At 45.8% G+C, this 16,558-nt stretch overlaps 1 protein-coding gene across 2 annotated transcripts in view; it reads right to left on the reverse strand.

Annotated features, from left to right (window-relative positions):
• The window catches only part of Ccdc88c (coiled-coil domain containing 88C), a 127,305-nt gene that overhangs the window by 8,543 nt on the left and 102,204 nt on the right, over positions 1 to 16,558 (reverse strand). For both annotated transcript variants that reach the window (XM_013346728.2, XM_026780707.1), the window contains 4 exons: positions 15,495 to 15,733; positions 10,153 to 10,341; positions 8,556 to 8,624; positions 443 to 511 (listed from right to left, as the gene is read on the reverse strand). In XM_013346728.2, the coding sequence (XP_013202182.2) occupies positions 443 to 511; positions 8,556 to 8,624; positions 10,153 to 10,341; positions 15,495 to 15,733 (566 nt within the window). The remainder of the gene's footprint in view (positions 1 to 442; positions 512 to 8,555; positions 8,625 to 10,152; positions 10,342 to 15,494; positions 15,734 to 16,558) is intronic.

Below are 16,558 nucleotides of genomic sequence, written 5' to 3' on the forward strand. Positions count from 1 at the left end.
AACAAAAAATAGAACACCCAAAACTTAAAATTTCTTTAAATCAAATTCAGGCTGGGATGTACCTCAGTTGGCAGAGTGTCTGGCTAACACGCACAGAGTATCACACATTCTGGCCTTGGCTCTAAAGTGAGCTGGAGAGCTGCCTGGGACACAAAACTCATCTTCTAAGAGGAATCACACTTGTTCTCGGTTCTGCGTGGGAAAGAGCACTGGTCCCTCTCTCTAATACATGTAGCTTGGGCCCAGAGGAGCTGTGACTTACCCATGTCCTCGGGGTAGGCAGGGGAAAAGGGGACCAGAGCCCTAATCTCCTTAGCCTGTGCTTGGAACCTTGCTGTAGCCTATGGCTGCGCCAGAATGTGTCTCCAGCCCCGCTAGGCAGATCTGAACTCTAAGATAGTACGAGCCCAGGGCTGACCGTCCTAATAAATGTTTGCCTTACCCTTGAGGCTCAAGGGTGAGCTGTTGCTGGACGCGTTCCTGCTGCTCTCCAGGCTGTTTGGCCGCGACACTGAGAAGAAACGACTGTGTTTAATACAAAGGGCCAATGACCAGGTAGATCCAGGTTAATACCCCAACTTGAGGAAGAAAACATAACAAAGCAACTCTACACCAGTTCAGGCCAGTGCTCTCAGGCAGGGAGGTCTGCATATTCTCTTCTGAGGCAACTGGCTTCAGCAACAGGGAGATAGACACAGCACGCAGCAGGCAGCCATAACTGGCTGAGCTAGGTCTCTATCACCAGGTCTAGGCATCTAGTTTAAAACATTAATAAAACATCACAGAATGCTAGCACAAAAAGTACATAGGGGCTCCTCTGGGCAAACCCAGGACTGGGGCTTAGAGACCACCTCTTACTGCACAGAACTTTCCAGAACACATGCCCACTGTCCTGTCAGCAGTGAGGTACTGTCCAACGCAGAAGGTGCACGTACGTATATGCGAGCAGTAATGTGTATCTGAGTGTGTTCTGTACGTAATCACAGGAGGTGATGCCAGGATGTGTCTACATGCTGTCTGCCTTTCTTCAGCTGCTTTCAGTCACCTGCCTCAAACATTCATCTGCTCTAAATCGAAAACTCAAGGCTCCTAGTAACAAGGGCAGAGGGACCCAGCCTTCATGACTGTGAGGGTCAGCCTGAGTCAGTCTGCAAGAATCACCCTGCTTCAGGTGCAGAGGGCAGCACCTCACTCCTTGCCCTAGCTGGACCATCCCTTCTCGGGTCCACAGACCTCTCCTGGTCCGCCTACAGCAGCCTGTACCAGTGTCAGGTGAGAAAACACCTCTGCTGCTGGGCTCTGAGCGCCGAGGGAAAGGGGTAATGTTCCAACATCTCTGTAGCTCTGGAGTCAAGTGCAGTGTGTAACAGCACTGGGCAAGCCTTCAGAAACTCTAGAAGGCCCCTGGCTTGCTGTCCTCAAGGGGCATCAGCTCGGGTGTCTACACAGGCCTAAGTATCAAGTGTGGTAGGTCCTGGCACAGAGCAGGCATCCGGAACACATCTATTGGCTAAGTGTTTAGGGATAAGCCAAAGAAGACTTGGAGCTTGGGAGCAGTACTGAACCAAGACCCCCTGGTAGAGAGGCAGTCGGAACAAACGCAGGCTGTTCTGTATCAGGTACAGGGTTGCTAAATGGAAGTATCTATGTTTATTATTTAATTCTGGTTTTGAGTTAGGGCCTTATTAGGTAGTTTAGGGTAGCCTTGAACACACAACCCTCTCATCTGAGTCTCCCGAGAGCCGGGATCATAGGCCTGAACCATCGTGACCACTCACCCGTGTTCATTAAACAATTCTTTTTGTTCCATATTCCAAACAACGACACTGGAGGGGTTGGGAGGTGTATGAAGAACCTCATGGCCAGGCAACCAGTCACCAACTGGATATACAGTGAGCTGGTGCACTTGGAAGGGCCCCCCACTCCGGGTAAAGACAGAAGGGCTCCTGGACCAAGAGGCCTCATTGCCCACAGAATCATAACTAACACCAACACTGGCGCACTCTCTAAGGAATGGGTCGAAGACAAGGCTGGCTTCCTCAACGACTTCAAGCACATCAGAAACAAACTAAACCCACGTAAACCTCCAAGGTCTCCCTTCTGAGCAACTTCTTCCTACCCTTCTAGGGTTTATGTTTTTTTTTAAACATATTTATTCAGTGTGTGTTATGTGTGTGCAGAGGCCGGAGGACAAAATGGCAGGAGTTGGTTCCCTTCCACCATGTGTGTCCTGGGATAGAATTCAGGCCATCAAGCTTGGTAGCAAGTGCCCTAACCCACTGAGACCACCCCACTAGCCCACTGCTTTTTAGCTTGAAAACATTCATTATTTTTAAACATTTATTCGCCTGCATGCATGCATGAGTGTGTGTGTGTATACACGTGTGTACAGAGGTCAGAGGACAAATACAGTAGCTGGTTCTCTCCTCTGACCACATGGGTTATGTGATCAAACCCAAGTTGCCACACCTGCACCTGGCAAGTGCCCTTACACCCTGAGCCGTTTTGTCAGCCCCCTAGAATTCCTTTTTAAAAACTGAGAACTAGAGAGCACTGGGAGAAGCGTGAGCAGCAGCATGGCAGGCCGCAATGGAAACAGCAACACCAGCAGTGGCCTCCACTAATTACCTGACCGTGGGAGCCTCAGCCCCGCCAACACCAGGAGAAACGACCATCTGAGCCTTGGGCCCGTAGGCACCTGGAAGAACAATCACCAAGGCTCTCTACACCTGAAGATGCGATCAAGGAAGCCACAGCCCCTGACTACACCAACTGGAGGAAAACGGAGCCCCCTGAAACACAGGCTCCACCTGTTCCGATTGGAGAAAGAGATAGGTAGACAACAACCTAATGAGCAATACAGCACCATCAGGAACTAGTGGTTCTACAATAGCAAGACCTGAACATCCCAACACAGATGAAGCAGAAGAAAACGGCCTTAAAAATAACTTTATAAAGATGATAGAGAACCTTATAGAGGAAATGAAAAAATCCCTTAAAGAAAGGGAGGGAAAGGAATAGATAACCAAAAAATTGGAAGAAATCAACAAATACTTTAAAGAAAACCAAGAAAAAGCAATCAAACATGGGAAAGAAATGGTTCAAGACTTGAAAACTGAAATAGAGGTAGTAAGAAAGAACAAAAACAAAAACACACAAACCGAGGGAAATCTGGAAACAGAAAACCTGGGTAAACAATCAGGGACTATAGATGCAAGTATAAACAACAGAACACAAGACATGAGAGAGAATCTCAGGCATTGAAGATACAATCGAGGAAATAGATTCATTTGTCAGAGAAAATGTTAAATCCAACAAATTCTTAACACAAAATATCCAGGAAATATGAGATACCATGAAAAGACTGAACCTAAGATATGAATTGAAGATGTCCAGCTCAAAGGCACAGAAAATATACTCAACAAAATCACCGAAGAAAAAATTCCCAACCTAAAGAAGTATATGCCTATAAAAGTACAATAAGCTTACAGAGCACCAAATACACTAAACCAAAAAAGCAAGTCCTCTTGTCAAACAATAATCAAAATACTTAACAAATAGAATAGAGAAAGAATATTAAGAGCTGCAGAGAAAAAGGCCAAGTGACCTATAAAGGCAGACCTGTCAGAATCACACCAAACTCAACAGAAACAATGAAAGCCAGAAGTCCTGGTTGGGTGGCATTATACAGACACTAGGAGACCATGATACCATCCCATACTACTATATCCAGCAAAACTTTCAATCAACATAGACGGGAAAAAAAACCCAAGATATTCCATGACAAAACCAGATTTAATCAAATTCCAACCCAAAGAAGTTAGCTACACCTACAAAAACACAGGCAATAATCTCACACCAACAAAACCCAAAAAAAGAGAAACATACACACACCACCACCAACAACAAAAATAACAGAAATTAGCAATCACTGGTCATTAATACCCTTTAATATCAATGAACTCAATTCACCTATAAAAAGACACAGGCTAACAGACTGGATAAAAAAACAGAATCCATCCTTCTGCTGCATACACGAAACACACCTCAACTACAAAGACAGACATTACCTCAGATGGACCTAAGAAACAAGCTGGTGTAGCTATCTTAATATCTAACAAAATGGACTTCAAACCAAAATTAGTCAAAGAGATGAAGGTCATTTACATATTCATCACAGGAAAAATGCACCAAGATAAAGTCTCAGTTCTGAACATCTATGCCCCAAATACAAGGGCACCCACATCTGTAAAAGAAACATCACTAAAGCTTAAATCACACATCAAGCCACACACACACTAACAGTGGGAGACTTCAACACCCCACTCTCGCCACTAGATAGGTCTGCCAGACAGAAACTTAACAGAGAAAGGAACTTACAGATGTTATGACTCAAATGGACTTAACAGACACCTACAGAACATTTCACACAAACACAAAAGAATATCTTCTTTTCAGCACCTCATGGATCCTTCTCCACACACTCGGTAACAAAGCAAACCTCAACAGATACGAAACAATTGGAATAACCCTGTGTCTTATCGGATCACCATGGCTTAAAATTAGAATTCAATAACACTAATCTCACAAACTCAGGGAAATTGAACAACACTCAACTGAATCATCACTGGGCCAAGGAAGAAATTAAACACTTCCTAAAATTCAGTGAAAATGAATCCACAATATACCCAAATTTATGAGACACAATAAAAGCAGTGCTAGGAGGAAAGTTCATAGCACTAAGTGCCTAAAGAAGCTGAAAAAAAAATCCCACACTAGTGAGTTAACAGAACACCTGAAAACCCTAGAACAAAAAGAAACAAACTCACCCAGAAGGACTAGATGACAGGAAATAATCAGAGAGTTGAAATCAACAAAATAGGAACAAAAAAGAACAATACAAAGAATCAATGAAACAAAGAGTTGGTTCTTCCAGAAAAATATCAACAAAATAGACAAACAAACCTTTATCCAAACTAACCAAAAGGAAGAGAAGGGAATATCTAAATTAACAAAATCAGAAATGAAATGGGGGACATAACAATGGACACGGAGGAAATCCAGAGACTATTCAGGTCATACTTCAAAAGCCTGTACTCCACAAAATTGCAAAATTTAAAGGAAATAGACAACTTTCTGAATAAGTATCACTTACCAAAATTAAATCAAGACCAAATAAGCAAATTAAACAGACCTATAACTGCTAACGAAATAGAACAGTCATCAACAGTCTCCCAACCAAAAAAAAAAAAAAAGCCCAGAGCCAGATGGTTTTAGTGCAGAATTTCACCAGAACATCAAAGAAGAACTAATACCAACACTCCTCAAATTGTTCCAAACAACAGAAACAGAAAGAGCTTTGCCAAACTCTTTTTACAAGGGTACAGGCTACCCTGATACCCCAACCACACAAACATACAACTAAGAAAGAGAATTTCAGACCAATCTCCTTCATGAACATTCATGCAAGAATACTGGCAAACCGAATCCAAGAACACATCAGAAAAATCATTCACTATGACCAAGTAGGCTTTATCTCAGAGATCCAGGGATGGCTCAACATATTGGTCAATGTAATCCATCACATAAACAAACTGAAAAGGAAAAAAACCACACATGATCATCTCATTAGATGCTGAAAAGCCTTGGACAAAATTTAATACCCCTCATGATAAAGGTCTTGGAGAGAGCAAGGATACAACGACCATAAATGGACAGAAACTCCCAGCAATCCCACTGAAATCAGGAACAAGACAGGACTGTCCACTCTCTCCGTATCTATTCAATGTAGTACTTGAAGTTCTCAGTAGAGCAGTAAGAAAAATAAATAAATAAAAAGAGAACAAGGGGATATAAATTAGAGAAGAAGTCAAACTTTCACTATTTGCAGATGATATGATACTATGCATAAGTGACTGCAAAAATTCCACCAGGGAATTCCTACAACTGATAAACACACTCAGTAATGTAGCAGGATACAAGAGCTCTCCTATACACAGATGATAAACAGGCTGCTAAAAAAAAAAACATTCAGAGAAACAACACCCTTTGCAATAGCCACAAATAGCATAAAATACCTTGGGGTAACTCTAATCAAACAACTGGAAGACCTGTATGACAAGAACTTAAAATCTTTGAAGAAAGAAATCCAAAAAGATATCAGAAAATGGAAAGATTTCCCATGCTCTTGGACAGGTAGGATAGTGAAAATAGCAATCTTACCAAAATCTGTATTGCAATCTACAGATTCAATGAAATACTCATGAAAATCCCAGCAAAATTCTTCACAAACCTCGAAAGAACAATACTCAACTTCAAATGGAAAAACAAAAAACCCAGGATAGTCAAATCAATCCTGTACAATAAAGGAACTTCTGGAGGCATTGCAATCCTGAAAGACCCCCGCCCAGCTTGTTAAACAACTTAGCACCGGTAACACCATTTTGCAAGGCTTGTACTGAATATTCAGGGTTTTAACAAAGGGCAGTTTAGAAGCTGTCAAAACGAGATAGAGACACCTGTGGCTGGGCCGGGGGAGGAACGGTGAATACCGAGAAAGGCACCCTGTCTGCCCTAGACAAGAGCCAAGGCAGCCCATATCTGAATTCTCGGGAACCAGGGACCTTGTCCCGACTTGAACTCGGCCATATTCAAACTGACCAATGAAAACCCTGTAACTATGCATCTCGCTTCTGTAACCGCGCTTCTGCTCCCTTTACCCTATAAAAACCCGCTACCCCAGCCTGACAGCGCTCCAGTCCTCCGAGAGACTTGGACGCCCCAGGTACCTGTGTATCTGAATAAACCTCTTGCTGTTTGCATCTGCACAAGTGGTCTCGCTGTTCCTTGGGAAGGGTCTCCCCAGACTGAAAGACACTCTCAGAGGGTCTTTCAATCTTTGACTTCAAACCCTACTATAGAGCTACATTAATGAAAACAGCCTGGTATTGACATAAAAACAGATACATGGATCAATGGAACGGAATTGAAGACCTGGATATCAACCCACACACCTATGAATACCTAATTTTGGACAAAGAAGCCAAAATTGTAAAAGGGAAAAACGAAAACATCTTCAACAAATGGTGCTGGCATAACTGAATATCAACATGCAGAAGAATGCAAATAGATCCATATCTATCACCATGCACAAAACTCAAGTCCAAATGGATCAAAGACCTCAACATAAAACCAACTACACTGAACCTCATAGAAGAGAAAGTGGGAAGTAGCCTTGAACGCATTGGCACAGGAGACCACTTCCTAAATATAACTCCAGTAGCACAGACACTCAGACAATTAATAAATTGGACCTCCTGAAACCAAGAAGCTTCTGTACAGCAAAGGACATGGTCAACAAGACAAAATGGCAGCCTACAGAATGGGAAAAGATCTTCACTAACCTACATCAGACAGAGGTCTGATCTCCAAAATATACAAAGAACTCAAGAAACTAGACATTAAAAGAACAAATAATCCAATTTAAAAAAATGGGGTACAGACCTAAACAGATACTCTCAACAGAAGAATCTCAAATGGCTAAAAGATCCGTAAGGAAATATTCAACATCCTTAGCTATCAGGGAAATGCAAATCAAAACAACTCTGAGATACCAGCTTACACCTGTCAGAATGGCTAAGATCAAAAACACTAATGATAGCTTATGCTGGAGAGGATGTGGAGTAAGGGAGAACCTAGACAACAAAGAAGACCCTAAGAGAGACATACACAGATCCACTTTGGAAGGAGAAAAAGACAAGATCTCCTGAATAAATTAGAAGCATGTGGGATAGGGTGGAAGGTGGAAGGGTTGTGAATTGTAGGCTGATTGTTCTTTGCTTTATATCTAAAATCCAATTATGAGTGAGTTTATATTATATTTGTATTTCTGGGTCTGAGTTACCTCACTCAATATGGTTTTGTCTAGTTCTGTTCATTTGCCTGCAAATTTCAAGATGTCATTATTTTTTACTGCTGAGTAGTACTCCATTGTATAAATGTACCACTTTTTCCTTATCCATTCTTCAATTGAAGGGCATGTTCTACTTATTACAAATAATGCTACTATGAACATGGTTGAGCAGATGTCCTTATGGTATGATCGAACACCATTTGGGTATATGCCCAAGAGTGGTATTGCTGGGTTTTGAGATAGATTGATTCCCAATTTTCTGAGAAATTGCTGTAATGATTTCCAAAGCAGCACCCTCCAGGTGTGCCAGGGAGACCTAGTGACCAATGTAGGGAAGGGAAGATGTTTTAGGAAGCCCTGCAGCTTGCCTAAAGCTTGTTGTTGCTTGTTGTTTTCAGAACCCGGGGCTTCTAGGGGGACAGTAAATTCCCTACCTGGAGAGGCTGCCAAGTAGAACTGTGTGGAAAGTTCCTGGCAGGGCGGAGAGGCAGGCTCAGAGACGCCCCAGTCCCTGCATCTCCACGTCCACCAGAACAATTCCACCCTCACCTCTCTTGTGTGTTAATATCCATGACGCCCGTGCCACTTGGCTCAAACTCAGAGTGCAACCAACAAAAACAACCTAACCACACCGGCTGCTCACCTGGCTGCCTGTGGTAGGGCCCCTCAGGCTCCATGGAAGGCTCACAGAGATTGTCTTCTGAATTACAATCTAAGGAGAGAATAAAGTTAATGTGTTGGGGTTTCTAGAATGCCTACAACCCACAAGGAAAACCCTGGGGTCCCGGGTTACATGGCCAACTCAGGCCTTTGTTCAGCCCCTCAATCAAGCAAGCAAGAGAAGGTCCAAGGGGTGAGAGAGGGGTGTGGATGGTGCCTCCGCTCATCTGTCTACCTGGAAAGAGAAGATGGGCTAATGCACTGGACTGACCCCACCCAACTCAAGTCACACTGTGCTGTGCATGAAGGGCAGGTGAGCTCTGGCCTTGGGGCCAGGGAAAGCAGCCAAGAGTCTAGTGCCCCGGGAACTTTCCAACCCCCAAAGCTGGCAGCACCAAAGGCAAAGGGCGTGTGATCATCTTTAAGGGCCACAATGTCATCAAGTGGGGGGAGGAAGGAAAGAAAAAGAGCAGACAACTGGGACCCACCATCTAAGGGGGAGGGTGAGCAAGCCTAGAGTCCTCAGCCCCTAACAAGATATTAGTCAGCAAGAGGCCTCTCCGAGATTGCCTGTTTCTATCTGAACACTAAATGTGGGGTCATCTCTGAAAAGATCTCCATACTGAAATCAGTTACCTACCCGCTGGCAACAAGTATCCAGACTGTGAACTCAGGGACCCCATGAGTGTTGCTTGTGTTTTATAGCACCAACGCTGTGCATGCTTCCTTCCAAGGCTGAGTGTATAGGTATAGCCCCGGAGAGGCCATCATATTCAGCTGTTTCTTTTTTCCTTTATTTTCGTATTTTCATCTTCCTTCAATCATATGGAGGGCGGTTCCCTTCTGTTTGCGTATTCTAGACTTTCAAATGCCTCTCTCTGGCCATCACTTCTTTCATAGCATCCTGTTCTTGTTTCACGGCCATAGCAACTTTTCTGACCACCATCAGGCAATTTAACACTTCCATCTCAATGCTTCCAAACACCCCAGTTTAGGCCAGTGATTTCTGCATTGGCTTTTCCTCTGTTGGGGGCTGCAGGCTCTCGTGTGCCTACAGAATCCTTGAGCCTCTGTGGGCTTTCTGTGACAGCTGACCAAGCCATTTGGCTGGGATCTCTTCAGCTAGTGAGACTCAAAGACTACTGATTTTGCACCTGAGGTGTGTACAGCCACTGGAGTGCAAGGATATAGCTATCTGCAAACCCTTCACTGATGTCGTTGTTTTCGCTATGGGACATTTGCCCTCGGTTCTGTCAACAGACTTCCGGGTTAGAGACCCTCTCATTCACCTTTTCTAGAGAAAATATCTTCTGACTCCAGGGAGCTGCCTGGTATCAGCCCAGCCCTGGCGACACCAATGCCTGAATGCTCTTGCTGATGGGTCCTGAGGCTTTTCTCGTGGTACTTAGGCCTACTGATGGTTGAATTATTTATCCAAACTCACTTGGCTGGTAAGTAGAGACAAGGCTTGCACCAACTTGTGACTTAGAAGTCTTCATCAGCTTTTCCCCTCTGAGAATATCTCTGGTCTTAAGAAGGCCCCAGGCCCAGAGCTCATCATCTAGAGAGGCCATACTCACCTTTGGTGCGGCCTGGGTGCTTGGGGACTGAGGTAGAGCTGGAAGGGGCTGCCGTGATGACTGAGCTTGAAAAAGTCCGGGAGCCAGGCTCTGAGGGCCAGGACTTCACAGCTGGGTCTGTGGAGGCATCTGTGCGATCAACACTGCCTCCTCGTGGGGACCCTCGCTTTGGTTTTAGATCCCCGGAGCCTGGGGCAGAAGACATTGAGAAATGAGGTTGTGAGCCCGAGTCAAGGCTGGGCAAGCACACGGAGGCCCAAAGCAGGTGCAGCAGGGCACACAGACTACAGAGACACAAGCTGGGTGACCCCAGCTAGGACTGAGAGTAGGAGGCTACCAAAGGCTAGCTCAGACTCCAGTGTGGGCCACATGGTTATCACTGGGGGACTGGTGGGGAAGGACACAAGCGGAGAAATAAAATGTTGGGGATGATCCAAAAGTCAACTATGGGGTACGCTTTCTGTGATCCTCTACAAATCCTGTCTCAACAGCCGGAACAAGCACCTGCAGCTGTCTCCAACCCTGCCACCGAGGTGCTAAGGGCCCTGCCAACTGGGTTCTTTGGGGTGTCAAAAGGAAGTTCACTGACAAGCTCACCACAGTTTGTTCTCAGAAACAAAACAAAAATAAAACAAAAACCCAAAAAGCTTTAATCTCTGCAAGGTGGTTTTCACCTTGTATCTTAGGATTTTATGCAGTGCTAAATTTTCTGCTACAACCTCATTTCTCATTGTCTTCTGCCCCAGGCCCCGGGGCTATACCTGCTGAAATTAAGCAATATGGCTGAAAAGCACTACCTCCAAAAACAAACAAACCAACACCCCCCGCCCCAAAACACCTAACCAAAAGAAGTGAGTGTGGGATCTCCAGATAGGAAATATAAATGAGCAGGGAGGGCTGAGAGCACAATGAGATGGCATCATATGGAAGACCCAGGGTTCGAGCCCAGCATCTCAAAATAACCCCGAATAAACAAAAGAGAACACAGGAGCATTCCCAGCAGCTGGCTAGGCTGAGGTGGAGGTTGCTCTCGCATAAACTGGCTCCTCGGCCCTTCCACTCCAGAGTTCTTCTCCGTGTGGTCTCAAGGCTCAGATCTTAGGATCTGAACCGAGGAGGAGATCAGATTTTGGATGCTAACCCTGATGAGAAGCAAGACTCGAGTCTGGTAGAATGGATAGTGACGAGGCCTTCCTGTGGGTTATGAAAATGAAGTTCCAGAGGGGAGGTGGAGATGGGCAGACAGCATGAACACCAGACAGACAAGCACAATTCCAGCAGCATGCGAGGAAGACAGACTCTGGGGTCAGGCACCATGATGGCTAGGTGTTCTTAAAGACAGGGTCACAAGCTGAAGTCAGTGGCAATGATAACCAACCTTAACGCTGTCATAGCTGCAGGATTATATGGTCACCTGGTTTCTACGGTGACACTTTTTTTCCATGTGCAGCACAGCACTGACAATAACCTTTCCTTTTCAAGATAAACTGAAGTGCAAGCATTGAGTCACTTTAAGGGAGAACATGTAATAACCATACAGGAGACAGGGCCACGGCCCAAATCACAGAGCTGTGGTGTGAGGCAGACAATGACGGTGCTGGTGACCTCTCTGGTCAGCATCTTCCCCTGCTCTGGCTGTAACTTAAGTCTTGATATATGTTCTGTCCACTATGGCTTTAATGTCACCACGCACGATGTCAAAGAATCACAACACAGCCATAAAACTCCACCCTGGCTGGGCGGAATCAGTTCAATTATTCAAAATGCTAAAAAAAAAAAAAAAAAGTGCAGGGCCATCCTTCAAAACACAGACTGGGGGCTTAGGAGCGGAAGGCAGCAGCTGTGTTCTGACCAGGAGAGGGGAGCAAAGTTGAGCTGCTTAAGAATAAATCTCTAGAAAGGCAGCTCACGGTCTGGCGGGACTTCAGGAAGCGCAGCGACATCTAACAACGCCTGCTTTGCACGCGCACAACAGAAGCTTGCAGACGCGGGAGGGGGAGGAACACAAGGCCTCTTCACTTACTCAGCACGGGTCTCCTGGCCCAAGGGCAAGAAAATGCACGTACATCCCGAGGGTCCCCTAAAACTGTGCTGTGCTGAAGAATGGTCCAGGGACATGAGAACTCATCTTCTATTGCAATCAGAATCCACGATGGCTACCTTGTAACTGGGGTGAGGAACAGTGGTTCCGCTAGGGACTAACTTCCTTTGGCTGGCAGTTTGAATTTTAGAAATGAAGGAGGGATACATGATGCAGACACATGGTAAAGGAGGGGGTCAGAAGTCCCCAATGTCTGAGAAAGAGACAGACTCGCTGGGAGAGGATGGGCTGTCAGAGGAAGACCAGAACCGCAGGCGTTTAGAGAGAGCTGGGTGGGCCGACGGAGACTTGTCTTTATCCTTGCTTTTGCTTCTCAAAAAGGGACTCTTTTTGCGCTGGGATGCTAAATTGTTATCATTGTGATAACCCAGAAGAGGAAAAACAAAAAAACAAACAAATGAAATGAACAATAATCACAATGAAACTAGGCTAGCAAAAAGTACTTAGGAAAGCGGAGTCCTGTCCAGCCAGTACCCAATACCTGGGGCCAGAACCGTTTATGCTCTGACTCAATTTAATTTAGTAGCACACCGGTGCCAACCATTACTCCTGAGGTGCATCAGGAGAACGATACGCTGCCCCAGGAGCCGCCGGTTCAGATGACTTTTCAATTTCAGTGTGTTAAATTATTAAATACGAATGCTTATTAGCATGGAAGCCAGCTTTCTTACTCATTCATTTTAATGACAGGTTCCCTGACAACTCATTGGACACACCTAATGACATGCTGGCCCACTGTCAGGGTACAGTCTGCCTGAAGCACTCACAAAAGGCTGTAATTCTAGAACCTCTTCCTTTGGCACCATGAGTTTAAAAGCACTCAAATATCTTTTCATCCCCCTCCACCTAAGACCAGGGGGAATGATTTCCTTTCAGATCCCCCATGTCCTCCATTCCTGCCAGGGTATTCACTGCTCCAACAGATGTTTGGTTTAGGATTAAAGTGGAGACCAGATGCTCTACTTTTCTTTTGCCGCAGCACCACCTAGTGGCCAAATCCCACATTACAGACTAAGGGTTCCAGGTTAGTGACCACAGCTGAGGGAGGCACCAAACAGAACTCCACAGCTGCTGTCACTCCAGACAGTGCCAACTCAGGAGTCTGAGGCTGAGACACCGGGCTTGGATCTCTATTACTATATCGGCTTTGCCTCCTCAGTGCTACCTTTGTGAGACCATCTTCTAGAAAATAAATAAATAGCATAAAAAATGGACAGTAATAATGCCCACCTTGTGGGTTAGGAATCAGAGGAGATAGAGACCTTGTGAAATGGCTCAAAGGGTACTCAGCTCAGCTCCCAGTGGCAGTTTGGACCAGGCAGACACTTTCTCTGAAAGTCTGCTTGCTTGCTTGCCTTCTGGATTTTTGGGTTTTTCTTTTTTCTTTTTTTCTGAGATAGGGTTTCTCTGTGTAGCCCTGGATGTCCTGGAACTTGCTTTGCAGAACAGGTTAGCTTCAAACTTAGCGGTCCATCTGCCTCTGCCTCCCAAGTGTGAGGACTAAGGGGATGTGCTACCATGCCAGGGCTTCTGAAAGCTTTCTCAACTCAGTTAAACTAAGCACAACTAACTCATTTATTCAACTTAAACAACAATATAGGCAGAAATGGAAAATGTTCAAAAACTGCCGATATGGAAACTGAAAGACCCTCGCTGGCTATCAGAAATGTTAATGTCTAGAGCTAGTTAAGAGCTGAGGCGTGGCACCTCTCACCTGTCATCCCAGGACTCAGGAGGCTGAGGCAGGAGGAATACCATGAGTTCACGGCCTGTCTGGGTTATGTGAGTTTAGACTGAGCTGCAGCATGGGACCCTGTTCGCTGTGACTCACCTTTCACCTACTCCCGTCTGCATAAAGGACAGACACAGCTGACGAGAGCACACACACGTCATGAAGTGACATGAGCACTCACAGTGGTGAACATGCCGCAACCCACAAGAGAGGGCACCTGTGACTCCTCCTCATGTGTTCTGTCAGCCCGACAGCCCGGGCTTCCCTGACATACATTCAGAAAGTTCCAGTGTCTTTAATAAAACTTTCAGTTACTTAGAATGAAGGTCTGGCATAAATAACCCAGTACTCCCTCCTTCCACGCCCCCATTAGTGAAAAGTAAATTTGAACTTCTTGACATGTTTAAGGTAACTTGTATTTCAGATTCGATGTTAGTCATTTTCGATATAACATTGGAAATTTGGACCTAGCTTCAAAACTGTTCAGTCACTACAGACCTAGTGGTGACCATGATAACAATGTCTGTATCATACCGGCCTTGCCAACTTCTTCTTATTGTATGTTGTGTGCACAACCATCTGTATTGTTTAAAAAAAAAAGAGCTGGGCACAGTGGTGCACATCTTTAATCCTACTTGGGAGGGAGACTCAGGTGGATCCCTGAGTTCCAGGCCAGCCTGGTCTACAGAATGAATCTCAGAACAGCCTGGGCTGCACAGGGAAAAAAATTAAATAGTTTTTTTTAAAAATTTTATGTGTACGAGTGCTTACTTGTGTGTGCATTGTGTGTGTGCAGTGTCTGTGGAAACCAGAGAGGGGCATCAGATTCCTGGAGCTGGAGTTACAGACAGTTGTGAGCTGCCATGCGGGTGCTGAGAATCAAAGCCATGTCCTCTGCAAGAGAAGCCAGCGCTCATCTCTCCAGCCCCAACAATCTATCTCTTAGATGAGGTTTTTACTGCACAGGAGCATGGTAAAACACCTCAGCGGTGAAGTGCTGCCAAGACCAATGGCGTGCACCAGCACACCCACGTGCAGCTCGTCCGGTCTGAGACGCTTAACGAACTACAACACGAACGACTAGTGTTCCTATCTTCAGAATTCCTGGCCAATCCCAAAAGCCAACCTTCAGGGGAGATACACCCAGTGTCCCAGGACTACAGTGCTCAGGTCCTATCTGTGTGGAGAATAAACCCACGTGCTTTTCAAACGATAAAAGACAACCACTCGGGACTTTCTAAAACTTGGCACGTGGAAGGTGTGGTAAATACGTGTGTACAGAAAGGAGCTAACCGTAACCTTTGACACACCTGAGGGAACTCCAGATACGTAGCCCATGTAATAAACGGTGCTTCCCATTCTAAAGTAACAACCCAGCCATAGCAGAGACGGGCTTGGTGACATGCCCAGGTAGGGGACACGCATACTGCCACATTCCCACGGAGACACGGTGGGTGGAGCTGTCAGAGCTTCTATCATTGCTCTATAACATCTGGCAGAAGCACCTACCTTTCCCCACAGGCCCGTTGTGGGTGTCACGTTCTTCTGTACAGTTTGAACCGGATGTGGGGTTGTCAGGGCTCTCTGTCTGTGATCTGACAGTCTGGGAGGCAGATGGTGAGGCGGGGTCTGAGGGCTCCAGCTGCCAGGAGGAGTTATCTGTGGTGGATTTTAATCGTTCTCTGGAGCCTTCTTTCTTTGGTTTGATAAGTTTGACTAGGGCTTTAGCTCCGATCCAGTGGTTCTTCCTAGTGAGAAGAATTTTAGGAGTTACAACCCATGCTCACAAGAGGCAAGCAATGGCACTGGGATGGAGGTGTGGCTCTGTGGCAGGGTTCTTGCCTCGTATTCACAAGGTCCCAAGTTGGATCCCAATAACCTCAAGAAAAGAGGACGGTGTTCATGAACATCGCCATGATCTTATTTACACGGCTGAGGCCTGGAACTGAGAAGCCTCGCTCTTGGGTGCAGGCTCTGCAGTTAGCAGAGGGTATGCGGCATCAGACCATGCTGGTCTCCTAGAAGACGACACTCAGCTGCACTGTTACTCATCTCTCCCGTGCAAGAACAGGGCTGTGCTGTCTAGCTGCTTTTTGTTTTGTTTTCCCTGTGAAAGTCACCTTCAGGCGTAGCTGCTGAGGTCAACCAGTGACGGCTGGTGCTCACTGACTGGCATTCAGGAGGCGCACCAGGGGCAGAGGTGTCTGGGTTAAAGGGAACCGAGGGCATTCTCGGGTACCTGCAGAAGCGCCCCGCTACACACCTCCGGCTCTTGTTCACCTGTCACTCCTACTCCTCGCTGCAGCCTCAGTTTCCCTACCACATACAAGATGGAGACTGGGCGTCTCAATGAAGCTTCCGTGAAGGACTGGTGGTGATTTCAACTCCACAGCCTAGCCCAGGCAGTCTAAAGGGATCTCTCTCAAGGCTTCAGGCCAGCGACCAGGGGCAATACTACAAGAGATGATGGGTAATCTACAGGCACTGAGCTAGCCCCATAACCCGGGGCACTGCTCATGGGGGTAGATTCACTGTCCCTGCTTATAAAGTCATCCCTTGTAGACAGTGTGTCT

Source organism: Microtus ochrogaster, chromosome 1 (assembly GCF_000317375.1).
Source record: "Microtus ochrogaster isolate Prairie Vole_2 chromosome 1, MicOch1.0, whole genome shotgun sequence".
Lineage (NCBI taxonomy): Eukaryota > Metazoa > Chordata > Mammalia > Rodentia > Cricetidae > Microtus > Microtus ochrogaster.